This window comes from Myotis myotis, unplaced genomic scaffold, assembly GCF_014108235.1.
Source record: "Myotis myotis isolate mMyoMyo1 unplaced genomic scaffold, mMyoMyo1.p scaffold_m19_p_1, whole genome shotgun sequence".
Classification (NCBI taxonomy): Eukaryota; Metazoa; Chordata; class Mammalia; order Chiroptera; family Vespertilionidae; genus Myotis; species Myotis myotis.
This window is the reverse complement of record NW_023416313.1, coordinates 167,768,269-167,790,352: the sequence shown is the minus strand read 5'-3', so window position 1 is coordinate 167,790,352 and position 22,084 is coordinate 167,768,269. Positions and strand designations below refer to the sequence as shown.

Genomic DNA, 22,084 nt, shown 5'->3' with positions numbered 1-22,084 from the left:
CACCATTTATTGTATGGACTGTCTTTACCCCATTGTATGTTCTTTCCTTCTTTGTCAAATATTAATTGACCAAATAGGTGTGGGTTTATTTCTGGGCTTCCTTTGCTGTCCCATTAATGTATGTTTTTTTATGCCAGTGTCATGCTGTTTTGAATACTATAGATTTATAGTATAGTTTGATATCAGGTGGCCTGATAACTCCAACTTTGTTTTTCCCCTCAAGATTGCTGTGACTATTCAGGGTCTTTTATGGTTCCTTATAAATTTTTGGATTATTTGTTCTACTTCTGTGAAACATGTTATTGGTAATTTAATAGAAATTGCATTGAATCTATAGATTGCTTTGGGTTGTGTGGACATTTTAATGATATTGGTTCTTCTTATCCATGTTTATGCTATATGCTTCCATTTATTAGTATCTTCTTTGATTTCTTTCCTCATTGTCTTATTTTCTGAGTACAGGTCTTTTATCTCCTTGGTTAAATTTATTCTTAGGATTCTAATTTGATAGAGTTTTTTTCCTTTTAGTATTTTAAAGATGTAACAGTAAGTTCTGGCTTGTAAATTATTCCACAGGTCACTAATACTACTCCTTTTGTTCCCCCAGTATTTTCTCTCAGTGTTTCATTTTGGATAGATTCGATTGCTGTCTTCAAGTTTACTGTTGTTTTTTGTAGTGTCTAATATGTTATAAATCCAACCCTAGGACATTTTCATTTCAGATATTTTTTAGCTATCCTAGTTGGGGTATCTATACTAATAAAAGGGTAATATGCTAATTAGACCGGATAGATCAGATGTCTTCCAGACAAAGCCATGGTGGCGGGGACCGAGGCAGAGGAAGTTAGGGGCTATCAGGCCGGCAGGGGAGCAGTTAGGGGGCGATCAGGCCAGCAGAGGAGAGCAGTTAGGGCGAACAGGCTGGTAGGGGAGAGCAGTTAGGGGTGATCAGATAGGCAGGCAGAGGTGGTTAGTGCCATCAGACCGGCAGGGGAGCTGTTAGGGCCGATCAGGCCAGCATTGGAACAGTTAGGGCCGATCAGGCAGGCAGGCAGAGTGGTTAGGGGTGATCAGGCAGGCAGGCAGGTGAGCGGTTAGGAGCCAGTGGTCCTGGATTGCAAGAGGGATGTCGATCAGACCTAAATCGGCAGTTGGACATCCCCTGAGGGGTCCCAGATAGGAGAGGATGCAGGCTGGGCTGAGGGACCCTTCTCCGCCCACCCTCACGCCTCCCTCGTGCAGCCCTCAGCCCCTCATCCAGGCTGGCCAGGCACCCCAGTGGGGACCCCCACCCTGAACGGGATGCGGGCAGCCTGAAAACAGCCATCAGCCCCTCATCCAGGCTGGCCAGGGATCCCAGTGGGGACCCCCACCCTAAAGGGGGTGCGGGCAGCCTGAAAACAGCCATCAGCCCCTCACCCAGGCTGGCCAGGCACCCAGGTGGGACTCCCATCCTGATCCGGGACACCCTTCAGGGCAAACCAGCTGACCCCCACCCATGCACTAGGCCTCTATCCTATATAGTAAAAGGGTAATATGCAAATTAACCCTAACAGCAGAAAGACTGGGAATGACTGGTCACTATGACACACACTGACCACCAGGGGTAGACTCTACCCTCAATGCAGGAGCTGCCCTCTGGTGGTCAGTGAGCTCCCACATGGAGGAGCTCTGCTCAGCCACAAGCCAGGCTGATGGCTGCCAGGTGGTGGTGGGAGCCTCTCCAGCCTCCTCAGCAGCGCTAAGGATGTCCGACTGCAGGTTAGGTCTGCTCCCCGCTGGCAAGTGGACATCCCCCGATGGCTGCCAGGCTGCCAGAGGGGTGTCTGATTGCCAGCTTAGGCCCAATTCCCCTGGGGAGCAGGCCTCAGCCAGCAGATGGTCATCCCCTGATGGGTCCCAGACTGTGAGAGGGCACAGGCCGGACTGAAGGGGGACCCCCCCCCCCCCCAGAGTGCACAAATTTTTGTGCACCGGGCCTCTAATCCTATATAATAAAAGCCTAATATGCTAAGTGTCTGATCATCTGGTTGTTCATTCAACCAATCAAAGCATAACATGCTAATGACATGCTAAGGCTGCTCAACCACTCGCTATGACATGCACTGACCACCAGGGGGCAGATAGATGACCGGTCACTATGATGTGCACTGACCTCCAGGGGGCAGATGCTCCGACCGATAGGTTAGCTTGCTGCTGGCGTCTGGCCAATTGGGACTGAGCGAGACGGGCTAGAAATGCTCTATTGCCCTCCCGTGGTCCTTCCCCAGCTGGCCAACCTCCTGTGTTCCTCCCCGGCCTCGATTGTGCACCGGTGGGGTCTCTCAGCCTGGCCTGTGCCCTCTTGCAATCCGGGACCCCTTGGGGGAAGTTGGAGAGCTGGTTTCAATCTGATTCCACAGGCTAGGCCGAGAGACCCCACTGGTGCATGAATTCGTGCACGAGATCTCTAGTTTTAAAAAGAAAACTTTTCTAGTTCCTCCCTCATCCTGTTAATGTTTTCCTCTAATTTTTTCAAACATATTCTTAATAGTTTGAACTTATTTATAATAGCTGTTTTAGTGTCCTTTTCTGCTAATTTCATTACCTCTGTACAATTTCTGGGTCTTCATTAGTGATATTTTTTCACTTATTTTTTCCTGCTTTTTTGATTGCCTTGTATTTTCTGATGGTTGCTGCACACTGTGAATTTTATGTTTTGGGTGTTGGATTTTGTTGTATTCCACTAGATTTGGACTTATTTTAGCATGCAGTTAAGTAACTTTGGATCAGTTTGGTCCTTGAAGTCTTGCTCTTAAACTCTGACAGGGCATATGTGGTCTTGGTCTTAGTTAGCCTTTCTAATAGGCATTACTCTCCTGAGGACCCTATTGTATTATAGACCTCCCGTATTATGAGATCTCTTGATTCTTTCTGATAGAAACACAAACTATTGCCTGTGTTTTGTGAACTTCAGAAATTATATAGCCTGCTGTGTAGCAGTTCTTAACATATCCTTGGGTATATAAATTAATTTGTATTTTCTTGAATTCTCTATACATGGTATCATATAAATATGCACTCTTTGGTGGCATCCAGCTTTTTTCATTCAGCATGATGATTTTGAGATACATCATATTATTGTGTCTATTAGTGGTTCATTTCTTTCTGTGTTTGAATACTATTCCTATTATATAACTATACTATATTTTGTAGAAGCTCACACTGAATTTAGATGAATATATCATTATATACTAATGTATTTGTACTATTTCAGTGCTATAGTGAAGATACTGGTATTAGCTATATTAAAGTCAAAAGCTCAAGTTATTTTTGTATTGCTCTTTAATTCATTCATCTTAATTCAGTTTTTCATTGCCTAATTTTTTTTAAAGTCTTTAATTTCATTGTTTTTTTTAGGTGTTTTTGTGGTCGCTTGGTCAAGCAACATGCTTGTTTTACTGCAAGTCTTGCCATGAAATACTCAGATGTGAAATTGGATGACCATTTTAATCAGGCATTAGAAGAATGGTCTGTGGAAAAGCATACGGAACAGAGCCCAACGGATGCTTATGGAGTCATTAATTTTCAAGGGGGTTCTCATTCCTACAGAGCTAAAGTATGTCACATATTTGGTTTCTTTACTTCATTTACGTTGTTATTTAAATGATATACTCTTGTTATCTGACAGTTTATATAATGCTATGTCAGGAAATCAGTCCGAGTAATTCTTTTACATATTTTTAAGTTCTTTGTAGAAGTGAGTAAAATATATAATTGTTATACCTTGGTGACTTGAACTTTTTATCATTATAAAATGTCTTTTATTTTTTGTCAGTTTTGTTGACTAAGCCTGCTTTTTTCAGTAATCAGCATAGCTAATTTTTTCTTTTATTTTACTGTTAACCTTTCTTTATGGGTTTCTTTTCAAAAATTTAAAAAGTATTGTCTACTGTCTCACTTTTTCTTTGTTTCCTTGTGTCTTTGGATTAAATATTTTTTTATTCTTTTCCTCCTTCCTTATTAGCATGTTATTTATACATTTTTTTCTATTTCTCTATTCTCTTTTTAAAAAAATATATTTTTAATTGATTTCATAGAGGAAGGGAGAAAAGGAGAGAGATAGAAACATCAATGATGAGAATCACTGATCGGCTACTTCCTGCACATCCCCCACTGGGGATGGAGTCCGCAACCTGGGCATGTGCCCCAACTGGGGAATTAAACCATGACCTCCTTGGTTGATAGGTTGACGTTTAACCACTGAGCCACGCCAGCTGGGCTTACAGTATTTTTATAAACACTATGAATACATTCTTAACTTGTTACTATTATAAATTAGTACTATACTACTTTCTGACAATGCAAGATCCTTTGGAACATTTGTAAGTGCATTTACTTTCCTTATGGCTTACGTGCTTTTTGATGGCATGAATTTTATTTCTTTGTGTATTTTAAACCCCAAAACATAATTGTTTTTCATTTAGATTTACCAACATTTTACTCTTTACATTGTTCTTCCTGCCTCCTTCTCTTGACGGGAAAATAGTGCCAATTGGTCTCCCATCTCTAAAAGTTTTCCCATTCTCATGGATCCTTAACCCACAAGTTTTCATCGCGTTGATAGCCCTCTGATGCCTCAAAACAGATGTTACTTACCTAGTTTTAGTTTTTCTAGTTTCCAGGGGCAGAGATGGTCCAGAGCAATCTAGTTCATTGCCAGAAGTAGAATTCCTCATTTATTCTTAACATAATCTTTAAAAAAAAAATTAGCTTTAGACTCTTTTCCAAATACTACTGTGTGTACTGTATTAATTATAATAATGAGTTAAATTAAACTAATGCAGAAATACTTAGTATAGAACAAGTATTTTTCAAATCATTCTTAAGGGACTCTGGAATCTTAATCAGTGTTGAAGAATTCTGATACTTTAGCATATTTTTTCATTGGTGTTTGATATTTGTAATGGAATGGGCAATATATTGTTTTGTAAAGAACCTTTCTTAGAGATGTTTAAAAGTGTTTTTTATTCCAACATCTGAATGTTTCAGATTTCTTATGAGGTGAATCATATAGGTGCATTAGACAAAGAGAATGAAGTATAGTGGTCATAGCAAGTAAATTTTGTGATGTCACTAACAGAAATATAATTTTTAAAATCTAAATCAGAGGAAATGATGGTTTATTTTCTATAGAATGATTTAAAAAAAATTAAACTGGTAAATCCACCTGAACACTTTAGAATATTGAGTAAAATTTATTATTTTCGGTAATTTGTGGATCAAATCTATAATTACTTCCATCAAGGGAAACCATCATTTATATTAAAAATATTTTTGTTACTTTACTGCATAGCCACAGTCCTTCTATAAATGGACTTGATCATTGACAAAACTTTCAAATAGATAATGTAGTATTTGCTTTTTTTAATAGCAAGAGTTGTAGAAGCCTCTATTTTCATCATTCTTTCTTTTTCTTTTTTTTTAAAATATATTTTATTGATTTTTTACAGAGAGGAAGGGAGAGAGAGTTAGAAACATCGATGAGAGAGAAACATCTATCAGCTGCCTCCTGCACACCGCCCACTGGGATGTGCCCGCAACCAAGGCACACGCCCCTGACCAGAATCGAACCTGGGACCCTTGAGTCCGCAGGCTGACGCTATCCACTGAGCCAAACCGGTTAGGGCTCTTTCTTTTTCTTTTTTCCATCATTGTAGTTAGCCTTAATACCTCTCATTCACTGCATACTCATAGTTAAACAAGCTAATAAAAACTGGATAAATTTGTAAATTGGATGAACAGTAAATGAATTTATATAAGCAGGAAGTGTAACACAGTTATATCTTAATCTTAAATTTTAAACATTAGAATGCCACTACTTCTATAGCTCGTACAAAATGGCTTTCCAACTTTAAAATCATTTGCTCTTGCTTATTCAAAGTGTAAATATATTAAAAGTAGCCTATGAAATCTACTTTATAATTAATTAAAATAAAAGTTTTCTCAAGTTGTGTAATGTTGTATTATGAAACCTATGAACATAGTCAATTATTTTGTCTTTTTAAAAAAGTCAATTATTTTGTCTTTTTTAGTATGTTAGACTATCATATGACACCAAAACTGAAGTCATTCTGCAACTTCTGCTTAAAGAATGGCAAATGGAATTACCCAAACTTGTTATCTCTGTACATGGGGGCATGCAGAAATTTGAGCTTCACCCACGAATCAAGCAGTTGCTTGGAAAAGGTCTTATTAAAGCTGCAGTTACAACTGGAGCCTGGATTTTAACTGGAGGAGTAAACACAGGTACTGTGATAATTATACTAATTTTATTTAGTCTGTTTATAATTTTTTCAGAATATCAATTAGATATTTGAAACAATAGTCAACATTGAATATAAATATATTCAGTTTTTCTGTTAAATAATCTACAGTTTCTAGATATAAATGGTAACTGTAAAAGTTTTAGGTTTTCATTTAGTCTTTTTAAAAAATAATATGTTTTAGAACGGGTTGGCAAACTATGACCTATGTACCAAATCCAGTCCACTCCTTGTTATTGTAAATAAAGGTTTATTGGAACATAGCTGCATTCATTTGGTTTTGTGTTATTTATGGCTACTTTTGTTCTAGTTTAGCAGAAAACAAAAGCTATATTTTGCAAAGCCTAAAACATTTACTGTTTGGCCCTTTACAAAAAAAGGTTAGTAACCCCTACTATAGAGGAAAGTATTATTATTGTTTTTTAAATATATTTTATTGATTTTTTACAAAGAGGAAGGGAGAGGGATAGAGGGTTAGAAATATCGATGAGAGAGACACAGCAATCAGCTGCCTCCTGCACACTCCCCACCGGGGTTGTGCCCGCAACCAAGGTACATGCCCTTGACCGGAATTGAACCTGGGACCCTTTAGTCCGCAGGCCGACGCTCTATCCACTAAGCCAAACCGGTTAGGGCAAGAGAAAAGTATTATTATTATTCCTGTCACTTTCTGGCTACTGGTAAATTGGTACAAGAATGGAATGTCCATTGCCTAGCCAGTAGTAAGAAGTAGCTTTCAAAATTAATTTTTAATATACTATAATCTTTCTAAGTCTTCCCTATCACATCTGCAGGTTAGATTTTAGAAAGACCAATTAGTTTTAATGTCCAAAGTAAAGCAATTATTACTTAAATTAGTTTGCAAATATCTAATTCATTATCAACAACTGTTTTTAGAGCCTTATTGTGTATTAAGTATTCTTCTGGCTACTGAAAATATGTCACTCCACAAAACAAAATATTTGCCTTCATGCAGATTACATTCTGGTGGGGGAGATGCAGGTAACAAACAGATAACTAAATGTATAATATCTTAGTTTCACTGAGTAATATTTTTTCTCATGCAAGGGAAACAAAAAAAAGGGATTATATCAAACTAAAAGGTTTTTGTTTGACAAAGGAACCCATCAACAAAATGAAAAGACAAACCACTGAATAGGAAAAGCTACTCACCACTGATACAGCCGATAAGAGGTTAATATCCAAAATGTATTTGTTTATTTAAATTTAAATATATTTTTATTGATTTCAGAGAGGGGAGAGGGAGAGAGATAGAAACATCAATGATTAGAGAAAATCATTGAGTTGCCTCCTGCACACCCCCCACTGGGGATCGAGCCTGCAATTCAGGTCGGGAATCGAACCGTGACCACCTGGTTCATAGGTTGATGCTCAACTACTGATCTATGCCGGTTGGGCAATATCCAAAATTTATAAAGAACTCAGAACAACTCAACACTAAAAAAACAAATAATTCATTTAAAAATAGGCAAAGGACCTAAATAGACATTTCTCCACAAAGAGGAAATATAGATGGCTAATAGACATATGAAAAGATGGTTATTAATCATCAGAAAAATGCAAATTAAAGCCACAATGAGATATCACCTCACACCCATCAGAATGGCTATCTTACCTAATAATAGACAAACATGTAAATTGACCATCCCTCCGCTACACTCACCAGCCAATCAGGAGAGTATGCAAATTAACCCAACAAAGATGGTGTTAATTTGCATATGTAGGCGGTCTGGGTCCCGGGAACATCATCGGGCACCCAGGTCACTCTGAGGTAGGCCCTGTGTGGGCCCTGAGCAACTTAGGAAGGGCCTGAGCCAGGGGGCTCCTGGGCAGGGCCTGAGCCTGTGATCAGAGCCGAGGGGCAGAGCCCACAATCGGAGGGAGCTGGGGGTCCCCTGCCCAGGCCTGACACCTTGGCCAGAGGCGTTAGGCCTGGGCAGAGGCGGAGCTGGCGATCGGTGGGAGCAGGGGTGGAGCTGGTGATCGGAGGGAGCTGGAGGTCCCCTGCCCAGGCCTAACGCAGGCCTAACGCCTCAGGCAGAGGCCTTAGGCCTGGGCAGGGGTGGAGTCTGCGATCGGAAGGAGCTGGGGGTTCCCTGCCCAGGCCTAAAGCCCCAGCCAGAGGCCGTAGGCCTGGGCAGGGGCCACTGGGAGAGAGCTCGGGGATCCCTGCCCAGGCCCCGAGGCTTTAGGCCTGGGCAGTGGCCAAGAAGGCAGTTGGTGTGAACTACAGAGGAAACACCTTTTCTGACCGCTCATTGGCTAAGCTCCCTGTATGCCACTGGTAATATTCTTAGAAACTTGGGTAATAAGAATCCAAGAAGGTGACTTAGGGTTTTTCCACCACACTCCTGGCGAAAAAAATGAGGTCCCCTGCTGGAGGGCTAAGAAATGTCATATCCTGCCCTAGCCAGTTTGGCTCAGTGGATAGAGCCTCTGCCTGCTGACTGCAGGGTCTGGGTTCAATTCTGACCAAGGGCATGTACCTAGGTTGCAGGCTCCTCCCTGGCCAGGGCCCAGGTCAGGGCTCATGCAGGAGGCAGCCAGTCAAGGTGTTCCTCTCACTTTGATGTTTCTCTCTGTCTTTCCCTTTCTCTTCCACATTCTCTAAAAATCAATGGAAACATATCCTCAGGTGAGGATAAAAAAAATAATGGAGAAAGAAATGTCATATCCTATGAAAGACACATCTTGAAAATGCCTAAAGAAAGTTGTTATTTTTCATAGTGAAGGGACTGGAGTCCGTGTTGCTGCAAACACCTTGGTGGCTGTGGTGACTGGCAGTGGCTGCAGCAGCGGGGTGATGGGGCTGGTGCCTTCCCCTGATCAGCCCAGTCGCCTCCCACAAAGGGAGGCCAGACTTCGGCTTATGCCCACTCCCCAAGGGGATCAGGGATCGGGCCTAAGCCGTCAGTAGGACGTCCGCTGAGGGCTCCCAGTATGTGAGAGGGGGCAGGGTGGGTTGAGGAGCGCCCCCCCCCCCCACCCCCAGTGCACGAATTTCATGCACAGGGCCCCTAGTCATCAATAAATGAACAAACAAGTGTTGTGAGGATGTGGAAGAAAGGGAACCATTATGCATTGTTGATGGGAATGCAGATTGATACAGCCACTATGAAAATAGTATGGAGTTACCTCAAAAAATTAAAAATGGAACTGCCTTATGATCCAGAAATTCCATTTCTAGGTTTATATCCGAAGAAACCCTAATTCAAAAAAATATGTGTATTCCTATGTTCATTGCAGTGATACTTTCAATAGCCAAGATATAGGAGCAACCCAAGTGCCTATCAGTAGATTAGTGGATAACATAGATGTGGTACATCTATACAGTGAAATATTACTCGGCCATAAAAAATGAAATGTTACCATTTGCAACAGCATGTATGGACTCTAGAGGGTAAAGTGAAATAGATCAGTCAGAGAAAGACAATACCATATGATTTCACTTATATGTGGGAATCTAAAGAACAATATAAATGAAGAAACAAAACAGAAACAGATTCATAGATACAGGGAATAGAGTGATGGTTGCCATAGGGGAGGTGGGTTTATGGGGCTGGGTGATAAAGGTGAAGTGAGTAAGAAGTACAGTTTGGTTGTTACAAAATAGTCATGGGGATGTAAAGCACAGCATAGGAAATACAGTCACTAATACTGTAACGTGTGTGGTGCCAGATAGGTACTGGAAATATCAGGTGGAGCACTTTGTAAAGTGTATGCTTAATCACTATACTGTACACTTGAAACTAGTACAACATAATATGATGTAAACTGTTATTGGAAAAAAAAAGAATAAAACCTATGTTGAACTCATACAAATGTGTAATAAGATTATAAGTGCTATGCAGACACATGAAATATATTGTAGAGATGATAGGGATGGTGGCTAGGGCTTCACTAATAAAGTGACATTTGAGTAGAGATGGAAGGAAGTGAAGGAGTAAGATAAGAGTAATGTGGAGTACAGCATTTAAAGAAGAAACAGCTAGTGTGTTGGGAGAATAGTAATAAGGGGTCATTCAGTATCGCTGGAGTGGAAAGAGCAAGAAGTACTAGGTGGTAAGATCAGAAAGTTGTGGGTGTGTGATGGTGGTGAGGATTGGGTAGCATGGTGAATACCAGGGACAATAGGAAGATCTTTATAGTAGGCCTTTAATCCATTTTAATCACTTGTGACTTTTTCTCTGAATGAGAAGGGATGGTTTTAAGCAGAGTTGACAAGAGCAAAGAGCACTTATATGATATTTTGAAAGTAGACTGTAAATACCACAATGCCAAATGCCATAACAAAATACCACAAGATTAGGGTAGCTTGAACAAAAATTTATTTTCTCATATTTCTCTAGGTCCAAGATCAAGATGTTAGCAGGTTTTGTTCCTTCCGAGGCCTTTCTTCTTGGCATTCAGATGGTGACCTTTTCATTGTGTCCTCTCGTAGCCTTTCCTCTGTGCATGTGCGTCCATGGTGCCTCTTTTTGTGTCTCTTTTTTCCTGTAAGGACACCTGTCAGGTTGGATTTGGACCCACCCTAGCCACTTCATTTTGATGTAATAACCTCTCTAAGGGACCTATTTCCAAATACAGTCATATTTTTAGGTACTAGGATTAGGATTTCAACATAGGAATTTTGGGGAGGATGCAATTAAGTTCATAACAAATCATAATGAGGACTTATGTGGTCTTTTGAATTGTCTTTTCTACTATTCTCCCAGGTTTTGATTCATTAGAAAACTTTTGTAATTATTTGGGGGGTGTGTGTGTGTGTGTGTGTGTGTGTGTGTGTGTTGGTGTATGTATGTTGCTTATAGTCCTAAGCCATACTTTTTGTTTTTTGAGATGGTGTGTAGAGCAATAACAAAAAACGATAGTTACTTACATTGAGGAATCTAAGAGAGAAGTAAGCATAAGAACATGGTAAAAGTTTTATATGTGTTTTAGGCAGTTGTAGTGATCCGAAATTGTAGTTTTTTTTTCTCTTTGGTCCTTGAGTTTTCTTTGTTTGTTTTTTTGACCTTGTTGCCTTTTGTCTTGTATGTGTTAAGAAAAATATCACAAATTGTAATGTTACAGATGGAGCACACGATTGTTCTGAACACAATGAAGACTTTTAGGTAAAGTGAATTCTATTTTGTATGAACAGGTGTGGCCAAACATGTTGGTGATGCCCTCAAAGAACATGCTTCCAGATCATCTCGGAAGATTTGCACTATTGGAATAGCTCCATGGGGAGTGATTGAAAACAGAAATGATCTTGTTGGGAGAGATGTAAGAATGATTTTTAAATTTCTTGTATTTGAACTTACTTGTAAGCAAAATTAAAACAAGGATCTTTTAGTCATCTAAAAATATTCTTGAACGTACAATACTTTTCAGATTTACTTTTTTAAAAGTATTTTTCTAAGGTTTCCTTCTGATCATCTTGACTATACAGTCATAGATACAAGTAATTATCATTAGAGTGTTAGTAGATTTTGGTTTCTGTCTTTTTAAGATAATTATTTCACACTTTTTCCATTTCATGCCAGTCTTTGTAATTAAATTTTTAATGATTGCATAACATTAAGAATTAATTTATTGTTACTATGACTAGTAATCAAATGCTTTGAATAGGTTAAAGATGTGAATTGGCTATGTTTATCAAGAGACTATCAAAAAGGAATGACTAATTTATAATGATCCCTTTTAAGTGCAATTAAATTTCTAATATCAATTTTAAAGATCCTATTTATGGCTAGAAAAATAGCAATATAACTTTTGATTGCTTTTATTTAGTGTGCTTTATGTATTAACTCTTTATTCACCAATAAACTAATTGTGTTTTTTTCACATTATTTACTTATATGCTGCTGCTTCCTTTGCATGTGATAATGAAATATATTCTGCAATAAGAAACAAAATTTAGTTGTATCATTCAACCAATTACTGATTAATCTTTGGCTGCTTAAAAGCTAGTGCTTTTTTATGTATTCTTTTATACTTTCTATTTGTTGCCATAGGTAAATGGAATTTTACCTTACTTTCCTTTATAGATTATTTCAATTTATTTTTATTTTACATTATGTTATATTTAATCTTTCCCACTAACTCCTATATTTGATATTGTTTAGGTGGTTGCTCCTTATCAAACCTTATTGAACCCTCTGAGCAAATTGAATGTTCTGAATAATCTACATTCCCATTTCATATTGGTGGATGATGGCACTGTTGGAAAGTATGGGGCAGAAGTCAGGCTGAGAAGAGAACTTGAAAAAACTGTTAATCAGCAAAGAATTCATGCTAGTAAGGGAATATATAAATTCATTATTGAAATTATAAATTCGTTGTTGAAATTATTCTGGGCTATATTACTTGCCAGCAACATTCTTAAAAGATAGAATGTTCTTTGAAGTACTGGTTTTATTATGTAGCAAGATAGCATGTGAAACAACCAAGGATGACTGACCTTAGATAAATAAGGTGACCTAGGAAAAGAAGCCTGAGGCCAAATATCTGAGGGTACTCAGATATTGAGGTCGAAGCCACAAAGGTCCATTGGATGCTCTGTTGCCATTGTAATCCTATTGTAGCCCAAAGAATTCAGAAATAATCTTATTGTGTGATATATTCTAATGCATGACTTTGAAATTCAAGATGAAGAGTAAAAAGGAAAATATGCTTTATTGCAAAGTAAGAATAACCTTGCTTAAAGTTTTTAACATGAGTAAGTATCTCATTTTGGTAGGTATGTCTTAGAGTTGGTATTCTTAATACTGGTCTTCCTTTTCAACCATAGTCAAACTTTCTGGTTCCCTCAACGTCTAGATATTTATTTTAAAAAGGAGAAATTGTGTAATCTTAGGAAACCAACAAGGTGAGCTCTATGACAAAGGGAAATAGAAATTCAAAATTATAGAACATTGTATTCAAATTATGATGGAGTCTTAGCATCCCTTTTTAAAATTACGAATGTTTTAATCCTATAATTATGTATATTTTGAATTCTCTCGCTGCATTGCAGGTTATTAAAAACAAAAATTGACATTCTTTAATAAATTTATTTATTACTCTTGTAGAGGTCTTGTATTTTATTAATCAGTTCCCTTTATGTAACCCTAATTCTGTTGTTAATGTTTATTAATGTCTCAATTATTTGGAATCAGAAATATATGTTTTAATAATAAATAAAACAGACATATATTAGAAATTCAACTAGAAGCAAACTCTAATACAAATTAACGTTATACATTTCTTACCAAGAATTGTTAGTGAAATATACAAAATATTTTTACTTTTCAGAAAATACATAAATTCTAGTGTATGTCTAATTATATATTGGATTTTCTAATTTTGTCAATTAAAACAGACTTTATAAGTCAATGAAAAAGTAGCTTATTCAGTATTTAATTTATGCCAGACTAGTATCATGTTAAATGCTTAAAATGAAGTCAACACTGTATTGAAAGAAATTATATTGGCCTTTTATTTTTATTTTGTTTTTGATGAATAAAAAATAAGATTAAATTGCTAATTTTGCCTAATATCTTAACGAATCTTTTCCTTTTTTTAGGAATTGGTCAGGGTGTCCCTGTGGTGGCACTTATTTTTGAAGGTGGGCCAAATGTTATACTCACAGTTTTAGAATACCTTCAGGAAAGTCCTCCTGTACCAGTTGTCATATGTGAGGGAACAGGCAGAGCTGCAGATCTATTAGCATATATTCATAAACAAACAGAAGAAGGAGGGTAAGTGTGTATGATTAAAACAAGTTGTTTTTTTTAAAAAAGATATTTTTATTGATTTCAAAGAGGAAGAGAGAGATAGAAACATAAATGATGAGAGAGAATCGTCAACTGGCTGCCTCCTGCACGGCCCCACTGGGGATCGAGCCCGCAACCCAGGCATGTGCCCTTGACTGGAATCGAACCTGGAACCCTTCAGTCTTCAGTCCGACACTCTGTCCACCGAGCCAAACCGGCCAGGGCAACAACAAGTTTTTAATAACTATGTAAAGAGGCTTGTGGTGTTTTAGAATATTAGATTCATTTCAGTATGTTATGAACATGAAAATTTGAAGTTTAATATGATACCTTGCTAAGGCTTGAGGAAATAGTTTGACACATTATTGGAATGAGTTAAAATACATGAATCTTTATAAAGGACAATTTTACAAGATCTGTCAGATATACAGAGGCACGTAATTTTGACCCAGTAGTTCCATTTCTGGCAATTATTTCTGCAGATGTACTTGTACATATATGAATAACATGTATAAAGTCACTTATTACGGCATTGTTTGTAATAGTAAAAGATTGCAACAAAATAGAACATATACCAGAGGGACTAAGTAAATTATGGTCTGCACAATGGAATAGTTTGTAACTGAGTAAGATTGTCATCTGTGTACTAGATTTGGGAAGATTACTAAAATATATATGCAGAATAAGGAAAATGCAGAGTAGCATGTATATTGTGCTATACCTTTTATGTAGGAAGGAAAGAGAGGATAATTATTTGTATATATAGAAAGAGATCCTGGAAAGCTAGTCACACTAATAGTGTTCCTTTTCAGCAGTTGAGGTGAAACTGGGCAGATGGAAGACAGTGGGAAGGAGGCTTTCATTATGAATTTTCACATTTTTATATTTAGAGTGTTTTATATTATACTAGAGGCCTGGTGCACAAATTCACCCAGCCCTGATCAGAGCCTGCTGGCTGGGGGCAAGTACCACAGGAGATTGGCCGGCCGGCTGGCTGGGGGGAGGGACCACGGGAGGTTGGCCTGCCAGGGGGAGGGATTGCGGGAGGTAGGCTGGCTGCAGGGAGGGACTGGGGGAGGTTGGCCGGCTGCGGGAGCGCACTGACCATCAGGGGACAGCTCCTGCATTGAGCATCTGCCCCCTGGTGGTCAGTGTGAGTAATAGTGACTGGTCAACTGGTTATTCTGGTCGTTCAGTTGTAAAGGTTGCTTAGGCTATTATATATATAGATTTTTGAGCCATGTAAATATAATACTTACTGAGAAAAAAATAAAAATGTGCATGAGCTTGTGTTTAAGACATTTTGGTGAAATACTACTTTACATACCACAGTATCTTAAAACGATTCTATATAATAAAGCGGTAATATGCAAATTAACCCTCATGACCTCACAAGATGGCTGCCTGCAACCAGGCTGGCAGGGGGGTTAGTGAGGGAAGACCAAACGACTGAACAAGCAGGCTGCGTGGGGCAACCAGGCCAGCAGGGGGGTTAGTGAGGGACGACCAAACAACTGAACAGCAGGCTGTGTGGGGTGACCAGACCAGGCAAAGGGGGGCAGTTGGCAACCAGGCCAGCGGGGAGGGGGGCAGTTGGGGGTGACCAGGCCGGCACACAGAGGCAGTGAGGGGCGATCAGGCCAGCGGCGTAGGGGTGGGGGGCGGCGCAGTTAGGGGCGACCAGGCAGGCAGGCAGGTGAGTGATTAGGACCAGGCAGGCAGCGGTCCAGGATTGTGAGAGGGATGTCCGACTGCCGGTTTAGGTGGGCCTAAACCGGCAGTCGGACATCCCCCAAGGGGTCCTAGATTAGAGAGGGTACAGGCTGGGCTTAGGGGACCCAACCTCGTGCACAAATTTCATGCACCGGGCCTCTAGTCTTTATATAGTATCTTATAGAATATGAGTACTAATATTGAAACACATACCTTGTAAAAAACTTCAAAATAATTCAAAGAGAAAAATCATTCCATTCCATTTCCCCCTTTATGACTTATAGTGGGAGTCTCATGAAGGATAAAATTTCACCAAGGGTCAAGTTCTTAATATTAATACAATAGCTTTAAAAGTCTTGCATAGATCCACCTGTATTTCATATTAGATTCTACAAATAATGAAAATTTAAATCAGTGAATTAAGTTACGCTTCCTCTTACTCTAGGAATCTTCCAGATGCAGCAGAACCTGATATTATTTCAACCATCAAAAAAACATTTAACTTCAGTCAGAGTGAAGCAGTTCATTTATTTCAAACATTGATGGAGTGCATGAAAAGAAAGGAGCTTGTAAGTAGATTTTAGCAGAATAAGTCTTTTAATTCAAAGAACATTGCAAATTGGTGAGAAACTTGTTTTTCATTTGCATTTTAAGATTTTAAATCTTACTTAACCATGTTAAAGGTACCGTTTTTTTGTTGTTTGAGCTGAAAGGTACAGAAGGACTATTACAGCTTTTATATGGTATTGAGGCTTATATTTACACTTCTATTTTAGGAAAAATTTCATAACGAGGCCTCAACAGATTTTTATCTAGAGATAAGGAAGCATACTAAAGAATTGTTAATGGCATATCTAAAATATATTTAGAAACAAAAAAAATTAAACTATTTTACTCTGAGTGCTAAAATTAAATTAAAGATTACTGCTGCTTACTTTTAGTAATCTAAACATGGGCTTCCGTTTATAGAGAAAATTTTTATCAACTCTGAGTAGTAGATGATTTGCTGTTTTCTTCCATGTTTTTTTCTCTATAATTGGAAATGAAGTTAGTTGAAAATTTTGTAAAATGGTCTTTTTCTTTATGAAAGATGTTATTACATAAAAATGTCTAAAATGGTGTTACATTGCAATTTATTTAAAGAAACTTCCAGTTAAAAAAACATTTCTCATCAAAGACACATAATTGTTTGGATTAAGTAAATGTTCACTCTGTAGAAGAAATAGCAGGATTTTCCCATAAGTTTCCCAGTCCATAAGTTTCTTATTTTAGTGAAGGACATAAGATAGATGAAAAACTGAATGTAATGTGAAATCAAACATTTTTAATTTACTTGCCATTTTACTTGGTAAATAATGCAAAGTCTTAATTTCATGTTTTTTGGTTCCTTATTTTTGACCAAAAAAAATACACATTCCAAAACTATCTCATGTGTAGTTTGAAATTACTTTAATTTTTGAAATGTAAAGGCATATTATTAATTCATTAATCCTTATATAGATCACTGTTTTTCACATTGGATCAGATGAACATCAAGATATAGATGTAGCGATACTTACTGCACTGCTTAAAGGTAAGGTTTAAATATTTTTATTTATTTACTAGAGCCCGGTGCATGAACTTCGTGCATGGTGTGTGGGGGGGTCCCATCAGCCCAGCCTGCACCCTCTCCAATCCAGGACCCCTTGGGGGATGTCCAACTGCCAGTTTAGGCCCATCCGTCTCATAATCCAGGACCGTTGATTCCTAACTGCCTGCCTGTCTGCCTGCCTGATCGCCCCTACTGGCCCCCTTGCCAGCCTGATCACCCCTAACCACCTCTGCCTGCTGGCCTGGTTGGCCCCAACTGCCCCCCTTCCCTGCCGGCCTTGTTGACCCTATCTGCCCCCCCTCCCACCAGCATGGTCGCCCCTTACTGCCCCCCTGCCAGCCTGGTCACCCCTTACTGCCCCCCCTGCAGGCCTGGTCGCTCCCAACTGCCCCTCGGCCAGCCTGGTCGCCCCTCACTGCCCCCCCTCTGCCGGTCTGGTCGCCCTTAACTGCACCCCCTGCCGACCTGGTCACCTCTAACTACACCCCCCCCTGCCGGCCTGGTCTCCCCTCTGCCCCCCTCTGCTGGCCTGGTCGCCCCCAACTGCCCCCCCTGCTGACTTGGTTGCCCCATATAGCATGTTGTTCAGACATTTGGTCGCCCATCACTGCCCCCCCTGCCGGCCTGGTTGCCCCACACAGCCTGCTATTCAGTCTTTTGGTTGTCCCTCAGTAAACCCTCTGCCGGCCTGGTCGCTCCCCTCAGCCTGCTCTTCAGTCGTTTGGTTGTCCCTCACTAATCCCCTTGCCGGCCTGGTCGCCCCACGCAGCCTGTTCGGTTGTCCGTTCAGTGTTCAGTTGCAATGGCCCCTGGCTCTTCATATATATAGATAAGATCTTTCATTTATATCCCATTTCTATAAGAAACACTTAAATTTAGCAAAGTGTTTGGGTACTCAATTTTTTCAGTAATTTTTCTTTGTGAAAGACAGGTTAGCTTTCTTTGACAGTAAGTTAGTGTTTATTTTGTAGAATTATTTTAAGGTTATAGCAGTATTTGTGCCACCAGACCCATTTAATTATCCTGTTAAGAATGTGTCACATTTTTAATTGGCTGAAAAATAAAGGTATATTAGTTGATAGACTTTGTGTTCTTAAACATGCTTTTTTCATTCTGAAGATAAATTTGGAAAGAAAACTAAGGGTACTTATATGATTAAGAAGTTAATGCATATGCACATTGAACTGTTTTTCTGCCATTATCTGGCCAAAGATATTCAACTGATATAGCAAGTGATATTATAATGAATAATCTTTTAAAAAATTAGAAACTAAAATGATATCCCATCTGGGTGCCTAAAAGTTCAAGTATGTAAGTAAGTGAGTTGGCAGGAGCAGAGCAAGAAAGCACTATTGTCTTATTGTCATTCACAAGAATTTCCCAAATACTAGGCGACAATAAATTGCCAATAGACGAAACGTTCAAAAAATACTATTATAAAATGTAAGATAACATAAACATCACCTTGGGAACAAGAGACCATAGTAATAGGAAACCCAGAAACCATTAAAAGAGAGATCAATAAATGGGATTGCATAAATATAAAAATATATTTGCCATATACTTCTGTGTGCTAGCCACTGTTCTTTAGTGTTTGAGAGTTTTTATCTTTACAATAACCTAAAGGGAAGGATTTTCTATTACTTTCCTCATTTTATAGATGAGGAAATTAATGAATAGAAATGTGAAGGGATAACAATGAGCTGGTACAAATTAATAATAAAAAGATGATTACCTCATGGGAAAACAAGCCAGAATTTATATTGTCAATTGTATTAACAGAATAATACAAATGCTTGAGGAGTTTGTGGAAAGATGTTCAGTGTTAATAATCTTTTACAAAGTAAATTTTTGTCCTACCTGGTTTGGCTCAGTGGATAGAATGTTGGCCTGTGGACTAAAAGGTCACGGGTTCCAGTTAAGGGCACATGCCCAGGTTACAGGCTTGATCCCCAGAGGGGACGTGCAGGAGGCAGTCAGTCAATGATTCTCTCTCATCATTGATGTCTCTCTCTCTCTCTCTCTCTCTCTCTCACTCTCCCTTCCTGTCTGAAGTCAATAAAAATATATTTTTTTAAAAGTAAATTTTAAAAATAAGGTTTTTATCCTTTTACTAGGTATTTTTATACCTCTGATAGATGTTATAACCTTTCTGGAATATATTTTGGCATTAAAAAGCTTTAAAATATCCTTCCAAATTGGCTTCTACAAAATCATACTATGTAAATATATGTCAGCAAAAAAATCAAATATACTTACCAAACAAATCAAAATAACCTGAATATCCACCAGTCATAGAAAACTAAGGTATATGGTATTAAGACACACAAAGCCTGCTGCTGAATACATTATATAGTGCGATCCACTTTTGCATAAATAATTGAAAGTGTACATATGAATTTATATATGCACAGAAAAGCACATGTAAGGATGTTTCCCATACTCTTAACAGTCAGTACTATCTCTGATAGAAATGTGTCATCTTTATATTCTTTTTGTTCTACATTCTAAATTGTTTGTAGTGAATAAGGCTGTATATATCTATAGTTGGAAAATAAAAGTTCTCAACCCTAGGGTTAATCTTACCTCTCTGAGGCAGGGTACTTCTGAACAGTGACTGATACCAGCTGTGTAAATTAGTTAAAAGGGAGTGGGAAGAATTCATAAGTGTTTACATTTTAATGGAGATAAGTTAATTGAACATCTCAACTTTTCTTTATTCGATTAGGCACTAATGCATCTGCATTTGACCAGCTCATCCTTACATTGGCATGGGATAGAGTTGACATTGCCAAAAATCATGTATTTGTTTATGGACAACAGTGGCTGGTATGTAAAAAACCCTATATGTATAATGTAATTAAATTAAACTAAGTAATTAAAGTGTTTGTTGGAACTGTGACCTAACTTGATGTTTTACTTGTCAAGTAAAAAATATACTAAAGTGCAAGATTAGATTACCTAGACACCTCTACATTTAAATCTACTTAGGATATAATAAGTTATATTTACTTCTTTGGTAAAACCTTGCTTTTTTATAGCATAGAGATCTCTAAAAATTCTAGAACTGAAAAAAGTCATGAAAGTAGTGTTGTATGCATCCATGTTCATCAGGGCTATCAACCTGTAATTTTCTTTTTTTTTGTGACCGCCTTGTCTGGTTGTGGTATCATAAAATTAGTTTGGAAGTTTCCTCCTCTTCTATATTTTGAAAAAGTTTTAGAAGGATTGGTGTTAATTCTTTGAATATTTGATAGAATGCATCAGTGTATCCATCTGTTCCTAGACTTTTGTTTGTTGGGATGTTTTTGACTGATTACTATTAGTAATAAGTCTGTTCAGATTTTCTATTCATCATGATTCAGTCTTGTTACGTTGTATGTTTCTAAGAATTTATTCATTTCTTTAGGTTGTCCCCTCTATTGGTATATACTTGTTCATAGTAGTCTCGTATGATCCTTTGTATTTCTGTGTATCAGTTGTACTACTTCCCCTTTCATTTTCTTTATTTGAGTACTGTCTCTTTTTTTTGGTGAGTAATTTTTCTTCTTGGTTTGTCAATTTTGTTTATCTTTCCAGAGAACCAGTTCTTATTTCATTGATCTTCTCTGTTGTCTTTTTGGTCTTTAGTTTTTTTTATTCTGGTCTAATATTTATTTTCTTTTTTATACTCACTTTGGGCTTTTTTTTGTCTCCTTTTTCTAATTCCTTGAGGTGAAAAGTTAGGTTAAAACTTCACATGTTTCTTGACTTAGGTATTTATTGCATTGACCTTCTCTCTTAAAACTGCTTTTGCTATAGCCTACAAATTTTATGTTGTATTTCCATTAGTTTCCATATTTTCTGACTTTATCCTATTTCTCTTTGACCCAGTGGTTATTCAGTAGCATGTTATTTAATCTCCACATATTTGTTAAGTTTCCATTTTTCTTTGTGTAATTAATTTCTAATTTCATATTGTGATTGGAAAAGATGCTTGATATTATTTCAGTCCTCTTCAATTTATTAAAATTTGTGTAGTGGCCTGAAAATGTCTCGTGTGCACTTGAGAAGAATGTGTATTCTGTGGCTTTTGGATGGAATGTTTTGTCTATATCTGGTAAGTCCAGCCGGTCTAATGTGTCATTTAAGGCCTATATTTCCTTATTGATTTTTTGTCTGGATGATCTCCCCATTGACGTAAGTGGATTGAGTGCTGTGCCATGCACCAAGAAGTCACTGGTTCAATTCCTGATCAGGGCACATGCTTGGGTGCATGGGTGCACACCCCCAATCAATGTTATGCTCTCATTTTAAAGTTCCCTACTATTATTGTATTGTTGATTTTCCCTTTGGGCCTATTAATATTTGCTTTATATATATAGTTGTTTATACGTAGGGTGCATAAATTTACAGATGTGATATACTCTAGTTGGAGGGACTGATTTATAATCATGTAATGCCTTTCTTTGTCTCTTATTACAGTCTTGTTTTAAAGTCGATTTTGTCTGCTATAAATATAGGTACTCCAGCCCTTTTTGGGGGGGGAGGGGGAGTTCTCTATTTGCATGGAGTATCTTTTTCCATCCGCTCACTTTTAGTCTGAGTCTGTCTTTACATCTAAAGTGGTTCTCCTGTATGCAGCATATACAACAGGTTATTTTTATACGTCCAGCCACTCTGTCTTTTGATTAGAGCATTTAGTCCATTTACATTTAAAATAATTATTGATAGAT

At 38.1% G+C, this 22,084-nt stretch overlaps 1 protein-coding gene and 1 long non-coding RNA gene across 11 annotated transcripts in view; both read left to right on the top strand.

The window, feature by feature from the left end:
- Window positions 1-22,084, top strand: part of TRPM7 (transient receptor potential cation channel subfamily M member 7) — a 121,568-nt gene that overhangs the window by 23,289 nt on the left and 76,195 nt on the right. For all 10 annotated transcript variants that reach the window (XM_036301341.1, XM_036301331.1, XM_036301308.1 and 7 more), the window contains exons 4-11: window positions 3,400-3,598; window positions 6,075-6,288; window positions 11,470-11,594; window positions 12,437-12,608; window positions 13,876-14,050; window positions 16,224-16,347; window positions 17,279-17,351; window positions 20,098-20,198. In XM_036301341.1, the coding sequence (XP_036157234.1) occupies window positions 3,400-3,598; window positions 6,075-6,288; window positions 11,470-11,594; window positions 12,437-12,608; window positions 13,876-14,050; window positions 16,224-16,347; window positions 17,279-17,351; window positions 20,098-20,198 (1,183 nt within the window). The remainder of the gene's footprint in view (window positions 1-3,399; window positions 3,599-6,074; window positions 6,289-11,469; window positions 11,595-12,436; window positions 12,609-13,875; window positions 14,051-16,223; window positions 16,348-17,278; window positions 17,352-20,097; window positions 20,199-22,084) is intronic.
- On the top strand, window positions 6,943-10,783 carry LOC118651790. Its single transcript, XR_004966350.1, has 3 exons — window positions 6,943-7,307; window positions 7,426-7,499; window positions 10,676-10,783. It is a non-coding gene; the product is annotated as an uncharacterized LOC118651790 (long non-coding RNA).